This window comes from Amphiura filiformis, chromosome 5 (assembly GCF_039555335.1).
Source record: "Amphiura filiformis chromosome 5, Afil_fr2py, whole genome shotgun sequence".
NCBI lineage: Eukaryota > Metazoa > Echinodermata > Ophiuroidea > Amphilepidida > Amphiuridae > Amphiura > Amphiura filiformis.
In genome coordinates, this window is record NC_092632.1 from 62,543,828 (window position 1) to 62,553,054 (window position 9,227).

At 36.0% G+C, this 9,227-nt stretch overlaps 1 protein-coding gene across 1 annotated transcript in view; it reads left to right on the top strand.

The window, feature by feature from the left end:
* Positions 1-8,438, top strand: part of LOC140152320 (E3 ubiquitin-protein ligase TRIM9-like) — a 28,867-nt gene extending 20,429 nt beyond the window's left edge. Inside the window, exon 2 of the mRNA XM_072174622.1 lies at positions 8,262-8,438. Coding sequence (XP_072030723.1) covers positions 8,262-8,438 — 177 coding nt within the window. The remainder of the gene's footprint in view (positions 1-8,261) is intronic.
* The last annotated feature ends 789 nt before the right edge of the window (positions 8,439-9,227 follow it).

A 9,227-nucleotide genomic window follows, 5' to 3' on the forward strand; every position in this document is an offset into this window, starting at 1 on the left:
ATTCAAGAACCAAAATATTTTGAAACTATTCTGGAGGCAGCTGGGGAGCTAGCATTCTGAAACTGTCACTGGTCACTTCAGAACCATCTAGTTTACAAAACAAATAAAAATCACCAATATCTTGTATTTGCTTAGGGTAGTACCAATTAAAGCACCCAATACACCTTACACCTACACTGGTAAACACAAATACTAGCCATGTTTTGTTATCTAATTGGAATATTTCAAATCAGAATGGGTTTGGAGGACTTTGCTTAGACCATGGTTTAGCTTTTTGATGTGGGCTGGACTGGGGTCTTAAAAGGCCAAACAAAGGAACAGTCTTCAGTTGAATTGCACGCTACATATGAAATGTGCCTTCATATTTGGTAACGTTATGCCACAAGTGTTGGTATAATGGGATATGGATTCTTTTCATGAAACACTGTAGAAGCATTAATTTTTACATGAGTTTGTTTTTCACATTATTCCATTTCAAACAATTTATTGCCTTTTTCGTGTCTACTATACTATAGCCAATAGTCTTTAATTGATATATAGTATTTCATACTATTTTGACCTATTTTTGATGTTTCATTTGAGGTTTCACAAAATATGAAAATAATCTCCCACAAAAATATTCACACTGGCCAACAAATACACAAAAGTCCATTGCATTGCATCCTACTTTTGCTTCATTAATTATTTAACGACTAAGCGAATAGGAGAACAAAGCCGTGGTTTAGAATTTATTTTAGTCGTCTGTCTGCGGTTTACCATAGGGGATAGATCCTGTATCAAGATGTGGTTGTGTGACTTTGGCCCGTGCTAGTCAACGAGACCACCTGCCTCTTTCAAAAAGATATATAATTTGTTGTATTTAACTTCTTTTGTTGGATATTTTTTATGTTTGTATGAATGAGTGACTATAATCATGATAATGATTTTATAGTATTTTGGCGTGAGGGATTAAATTTGATCAGAAAGTGTGAAAGGTCATTTTGATTAAATATTCATGGTTAACCAAAAATGTTGAGCTATGGAAAAATGTACAAGTATTTTTGTCTGAGTTGAGATGCTTATGCTCTATGAATAAAAATTATCTTCAATACTTCATCATGATTTTGGTCATTTTGAAGACAATTGGCGTAATTCCATGTGTATGGGTGGGTATAGTGGTGTTCCGTAATTGGAATAGTTATCTCTTTTGTAGTACTTTCTTTAAAAAAATGATGATGACAGTAATGACGATAGAAACATTGATAACAAGATCTTTTAAGGTGCAACATAGCCATAAAAAATGAGGAAATCATAGCTTGCCCTGATTCAAAAGAGAAGCAAAATTTTATTTTTCACATAAAGCTTATTCTTGTATCAAAAATGGAAGCAGAAACCACCTGAGACAAAATGCTTTCATCACAGAAAACTACATTTCCAATATCTGTGTAGAAGCCAACTTGTCTGATGGAAACATACTTGCAAACTGTGATGGGTTTTAACGATTTACCTTCATCTTTGACATTCATATGTAGACCATGGCCTTGAAAAATAAAATACACCCAGAAGATGTTCTGGAAGTATAAGGAAAAGATAACCAAGCCTCAAGTGACTGCAAAGAGAGCATCTTATTTTCTTAATGTTGCCCAGGAGAAATCCATCATAGAAAATGATTGAAATATCAGAAAGCAAACATGGGCAGTTATGTCAACACTAGACACATTTTGGAGAGGGGTTGATAGTAACCTGTTGAGACCAAGGGGGACAAAGAAAGATCAATGTTTTTGCACAAAGTTTTGGTATTGATCATTGGGACTATTTTTCAACTTTATTGATGGATTGAGGTATACAGCACCTGCTGGATCACATTAAAGATCAAAATGTTAAAAGATAGACTGTAGGCAAGAAAATACTTTTGTGTGTGTGTTTAAACTGTTCTGATTTTTCTGTGTGCAGGTGATTTTTGGCAATTTATTTGTGTGTTAGTGAGTTAATGCATCTTCAGTAGATAGCACAAAAATTCAGTTTGAAAATACAGACTTCTTTTATGTAGATCTATCACAATGCAGCAATCATTTAGGCATTGATGTGTATTACAAGATAGAGCCAGACATAATTAAATACAGTTCACTGAACTATATACATGTATATTGGCTGTCTTCAGTAGATAGCATTAATAATGTTAATTGGAATGAAGGATTTTAGCTGGTTAATGTGAAACAGCACATGTGGTGCCCTGTTTAAAGGGACATTCACTTATCAATAGGCCTATATATGGTCCATACTTCACACCCATTGCCTTGCTAATGGGGACTTAACAAAGAAATTGCTTAATGCTCTTCGTGCTAGCCATATCATATTAATAAAAAGTCCAACTTTTGAGATATTTTCTCAAAATATCAAGAACTATTTTGAGAACTACTGAACCAATACTAGGCTTGTTTGTACTCATTTGAATGCATTTTTCATGCTGATTCCAAATATGGTTATGAAAATGTACAATTCTGGAATTTTTGAATTTTTTGAATTTTTTTGAAACTTGTCGTCTGCAGTCGACACCAGCGTGGAGAGAGTTAAGCTATTTAATAAAATGATTAAGTTAATATGATCAATTTGATCTATTTCTACTTATTGATCAGTGCATGCAGACAAACTCTTTTGTACAGAATGTCTCTCCATGTTCATGCTTTTGATCAAATTTTAACAATGGCAAACTTAATGCTTGGCTCTGCACCTGTGTATGAAAATAGAACAATAAATCAGGGGCATTGTGTATTGTGTTTATGTCAAGGTGTTTTATTATGACATTTCTATCAAGGACAGTGTAAAATATTTAGCTTTTATGCATCAAAATGATTTGAAACTTTTATGTTTGAGTGTAAATTGGATTTTCTGCAGGTGAAGACAAGGACAGGTAGAAACTGATGGTTGCATTCAAATACTAGAGAAGATCCAAATCGTTTGTTCTTAATATAGATTGTTTGTCCCTGTGTTTTTAGTACTGAAATTTTTTAGAGCTTGCCAACTCTGCATTATCAATACCATTTTTTCTAGTATCATAATTTAAAATGTACTAAAGTAGGAGGTTGGAATTGGAATTGGCATTATCTACAACTCATTCATCAAAACACAATTTTGGAAAATGTCAAACCAAAATATTGAGAGAAATATGCTATAACATTGACCTGATCACTCAATAAATTACACAAACTGGATGTTACAATCGGGCCCGTACGCAGGAATTTTTTTTGGGGGGGGTGCTGATTTTGAAAAAGTGGACTTTTTCCCCCAGGGGGGAGGGTGATTTTGTGAAAAGTGGACTTTCTTTCCAAAATTTGGACCTTTTTGACGAAAAACCCGTAAAAAACTTCTTCTTTTTTTTTCTCTCTACGCTCTCAAATGCTGGAATTTTGGGACTTTTTTACACTTTGGCAAATTTGAGGGGGGGGCTGCAACCCCTGCGTATATGGGCCTGGTTACAATACAATCAGTTTATTAATTTAACAGACACACATAATGAAACCAAAAAGGCAAAAGTGAATTTCTGTATCTGAGCAGCTTGCGGATTATATTTGCCTCATTACTCTGATCACCAAAACAATACCACCATAATTGCTTAATCAATATCACTATGAAACAAAAATCAAACAGATAGCCCCGTGATTGTGAATGGGCAGCTTAATTGACCATACACAACCAGTCACTGGACAAAGTGCAGGTCAAACAATCCCCACGTTATATTTTTGTACCAACATCGGTTTTGTTTATTTTTCATTCACATACGCCGAGCACGTAGCGGTCAATAAGCGAGCAATCATAATCCGGTTACGGCATCGATGTTTCATTAGCGTAGGCTTATAATTCAAACATGACTCATGTTAATTAATAATGGTCATCTTGGTAGCGATGCGGGTGATGATGATACCTGGTACAAAATACATATTAATTGATGGAATTAGTCATGTTGTTAAGAACAGGTAGCGTTGCACTTTTTGCAGTTCTCGTCCTGTCAGTAAATCAGCGAAGAAGTGGTGATGATGATGTTGGAGTGTTTACTCTGAAAATATTCTGGAATTAACTCCGATGAGAGTGAGTGTTTTTAAGGAATTGAAGCAGTAGTAATCAAAGGTTGTGTCATCAATACATTCTGCTACATTCATCATAGCCTCGCTTTGAGGCATCAGTGAGCTGGGATAGTTTTTTTTTTTTGCTTTTCGATTTTATTTTTATTTTATTTTATTTTTTTATTTTTTTATTTTTCTTACTTTTTTTTTTTTTGCTTGTTGATTTATTTTTATTCTGATCACTTGTCTTGTCCACCAACCTCTGCTCTAATTTGGATCAGTAGTTTTCTCTGATTGTCATATCCCTGTTTTTTAAACCATAACATAACAACCAATTGAGCAGGGCCGCTAGCGATTTGATATACTTAGAGCAGAGGTAGGTGGACAAGACTGACAGAGATCAGAATAAAAATAAATTGAGAAGCAAAAAAAATAATAGTTATAATAAAAATAAAAAAGTAAATAAATAAATATCAAGAAGCAAAACAAAAATTGCTATCCCAGTGCCCTACCGCCTCGAACTAAGGTTACATTCATTCATTCATTACTGACAAATAAACTGTTACATCTGTATTCAGTGGTGTTCAATGGTCGGTTGGCAAGGATCTCGATTCCCCAGATTGTTAAAATATTTTCAGATCGCTTCGCTCGCTATAATAGGTAAAACGCCAAAATTTTTTCCCAGACTGGGTGCATTTCTCAAGGCTGACTGACAAAAGTGGGTGGCATGGCCCCTTGCTCCCCTCCCCCCTCTTTTTGTATGCCACTGTCAAAAATCAAAGAATAAGTGTGATAAAAAAAAATTAACAGACAATGGCACCTGCGCATGTTCTCATGTGGCAAATTTTCTCAAACAGTAATTTTCACATTTGCTTCAATCATTATTATGTGAAGCACACATGTTGTACGTACAGGCACACACATTAAAAGGCACGATTAGTCATGTTTTTGAAAGCCTAATTGATGCAGCAGCACTATTCTGTCAAAAAGATGAAACAATATAAATGATTTTCATGTACTCAAGCTGTTGCAAAACAGTATTACCATGAACCATTCAGTACTTGTGGAGGGGACTATCATAATGTATGATGAGCATAGTGTTGTAAATATTGGACTTAAAAAACAAAGCCACTGATAATTGACTTTTGCTGGAAAGTATGCATTTATTAGTTCATTGTCAAAGCTCAGTTGATAAAATTTACATTTTGTTTTTGAAAATACAGGTCTTTATGTACATGTTTTGCACATGTACTTGGTATATAAAGGTCTTTTTAGCTAATATACTTGCACTTTTTAGTGTTGAATATTTCTTTCTAGGACTTCTAGGCTAGGCCTTCGACATTATCTTTATGAGCCAAACAGAGCCATTCAACCATGTTCAGGTAGAACATGGCTTAGATGTGTTTGTGAATTCTTGCAGGTTTTTTTTATGAAGCTGTTGTTGATTTCATTACATTAAAACACCACCTGCCTTATACTGATGATAGTGACTGTCCATACCATTGATAGTGATGGATAAATCTTGTCTGTCAACTAATCGTATGCATCATCTTTGTCTTGAAAATGTGTGTTGTTGTTTGTTAACCCTCAATGTGATGATGGGACGGTGTGAGATGTTAGCATAATTTAGGCCTTCTATTTTACCTCCTTTTTCATTAAAAATGCGTGATTTTGAATGCAGAGACCTGCATGCCAAGTGGGTAGGCTAAAGAAAATGCCGGCCAGGTTCAATGTTTGTGAAATTGTTTTGAGAGAAAATGATGTTCAACTGTAGGCGGTGTGTTTAGGGCAATGACCGCCTGCTCAGGTGTCTGCATGTCTGTATGAAAGACAATAGAAGCCAAGGTTATAATGGGGAATATTTCTAAGGTGTCATCTTTATGTTTCTGTTAATTTCAAAATGGTGCCCTCCTTGATCCTTACACATTTCGTATTTGGCAAGGTGTCTATTGTCTTGGGAGTACAGGAACATACAGTTCCAAGTAGCTGCCTTTTGACAGCTTTTGACATTTGCATTTGTATCACAAAATGTAAAGTCTTGTAAGATCCAGGAAATTGCTCCCAATCATGCAGATCCACAGTGTTTGGAGCAATCCTTCCACAAGACTATTGGACTATTCCAGATGAAATTCATAGACCCCCTTTGGAAGACATGACTTTTATCTCCCACAAAAGGTGTGTAAATTTCAAATTGAGCCACCCATTCAGGTAACCCCATTAAGAAAATCACACTCCCTGTGTTGTGTTCAAGATTAAGGTTATGTATTCCATAGGGGGTGTAAGGATTTCAATTAGAAGATCCTATTCCAAGAACCACTAGCAATGAAAATGCCCGTGAAAATGCTATCTTACATTCTACAAGGAAGAGTTTTCAGTTTTGAAAAACTGGGTTTTTTTTGTCATAAATACATTAAGGCAGCAATTTCAGGTTCAATTTTGTTGGAGATACAAGTAGATCAACCAATTTATTTATTTCTGAATATGCATGCATGCATGGATGTAATAATAAGAATATGTAAATTTGTCAATCAATAAAACAGGGAACATTTCCAGCTTCTTTTTTTTAATCATTTTAACCTTGATAAGATGCCATTTTCCAAGACCTGTAGGAAAAAAACACAGAAAAGAAAATATTAAGATATAAATCAATTCTTTTTGATTAAATCAAACTCAAGGTGTGATCAAATTTCCAATAGTTTGTTTAAGAAATCCATAATGTCGTCCTGATGCAAGTTGATGCGAGCGAGACAAGCATTGGGCTATTCCAGTTAAAATCCCCCCTCCCCCTGTGGACGATTTTGGGAATATCTTCCACAGGGGGACTCTGAATTTCAAATGGAATGAACACATTTAGGCAGCTCCATTTGAATTTCTTACATCCTCTGAGAAAGATTCAACTCAAATCTTCCACTGAGGGAGGGTGAGTTTCAAATGGAGCTCTATTTGAAATTCATACTCCCCCTGTGGAAGGCATTTCCAAAATCTTCCACAGGGGTAGTGCGGATTTTAAATGGAATAGCCCAAATTTCATACTAGAACGGGACTAGATTTGTTGTCCAATCTGATAACATTATTGTACTATGTATAACCTCTGATATTTTGAAGCAGTACATGTAGAATAACAAGAAGGGAAGGCTTTCTTGGGGATTTTCCAAATTTCCAAGTTGTTTCAGGACTGTTTGAGGTTTTTTACACAGCCGTGACGTTAGTCACGGCTGTGTCTTTTTTTCTTTTTGGTTCTTTCTTCTTTCTTCTTTCTTCTTTCTTCTTTCTGCCGACCACTTCATTTGCTCTAGCACTTACATGCTTACACCGATTTTGACCTAACTTGGTCATAACCTTCATTGACCATGCCCCTACATGTCATATGAAACTCGTGGGGTCAAAGGTCACGAGGGGTCATAGGGGTCAAAAACGTGATTTCAACTCAAAATGCTTCTTCTCTCACAGATTACGTGGGACAGTGACACCACTTGCACACATGAATTGTTATTATCCCGTGTCTATGGGGTCCTCACAGATTTGGGGTCAAAGGTCATTAAGGGGTCACTTCCGGTATAAAACGAAAAACCTTCAAAAATTTTTATTTGCTAAGAAAAACATAGGACAGTAACGGTATGTTCACACATAAATTGTAATTACCCTGTGTATATGTGGTATTTTTTTTATTTAGGGTCAAAGGTCATTAAGGGGCCACTTCCGGTACAAAACGAAATACCTTTAAAATGCTTTTTCTCCCACAAATTACTCCGGACAGTAACACCACTTGCATACATGCATTGTTATTATCCAGTGTCTATGGGGTCCTCACAGATTTGGGGTCAAAGGTCATTAAGGGGTCACTTCCGGTATAAAACGAAAAACCGTCAAAAATTTTTATTTGCTAAGAAAAACATAGGACAGTAACGGTATGTTCACACATGAATTGTGGGTACCCAATTCATATGTGGTATTTTTTTATTTGGGGTCAAATGTCATTAAGGGGTCACTTCCGGTCTGAGACGAAAAACCTTCAAAATGCCCCTTCTGCTCACGATGTAACATAGCAAAGTGGTGCCACATGCACCCATGCATTGACATTAGCCAATGTCTATGGCGTTTTCATATATTTTGGGGTCAAAGGTCATTAAGGGTAACAACACGGCTGTGTTCGTGGGTTAGACCACAGCTTAGTCTAGTTGTTTTTCTGTCTGATTTTTTTTTCCATTTGTTTTGAAAGAGAGAGAGGGAGGAGGAGATGGAGCATCACAGCGAAAAAAAGAGGGAAAGGGAGAGAGAGATGAGGACGAGCAGGACGAGGGCAATGGTGAATACATTGATGAAGATGATATTATTTATATTAAAGGAGAAATAATGAGAACTGGTAAACCAGATGATAAAAAGCTACCATCTTATTGACATGATCTGATCGAGAAAAAAAATCATATTCACAGCAGGCGCCGTAATAAAAAGGTCAAACGGTATTTGACAGTAAGGATCTATACATCAAGATGCATCTTTAGATAGGAAGATGGGAGAACAACCAGCTGACATTATCTATTTGAAATCGGTATCACCTGCTAAGTTGAGAATAATCAACCAACATCGGCACAAGGACAGACACAACTTCACCAGATTACAAGGGCCTATTGATTGTCTGATCTCCCAAGGGTCAATGTCTTTTAATATTTCATGAAAATATTGGTAAAAAAATAATAATTACATAAATGGATGTAAAGGTTGGTGACCGAATGCCAGCCGTTAGCTCTTGCGAGTCGGCAAATTAACCTGGAGTAAACTCGTTTGTAAGCGAGGTGATGGGTTCTTTAATTGCCTACCAGTATAAAAGGTATGAAAACATTCTATTCATCTACTGGACATCTTTATTATCATCCAGTTTCCTTACGACTTTACTTTAATCATTATAAATCTGCTATTCGGCACTTTATAAGTGATCAGTGGTTGAAAAAGAAGGTTAAAGACTCTCTCGCCTGATTGTAGTTGTCAAGTATTACACTCAGTGATATTGCCTCAATAGTTAAGCTTATAGAAAGAGTGAAAAGCAGGGCTTTGAAGACGTGACAAGTCGCTCAACCCCCTTCTTTAAATGCCCAACTATAAACCCCTGAGATGGAACATGGTGATAAAGGTTCAAAGGCCTTGCTAATATGTTGCTATGGCAATGAAATACATCACACACCACCTTTC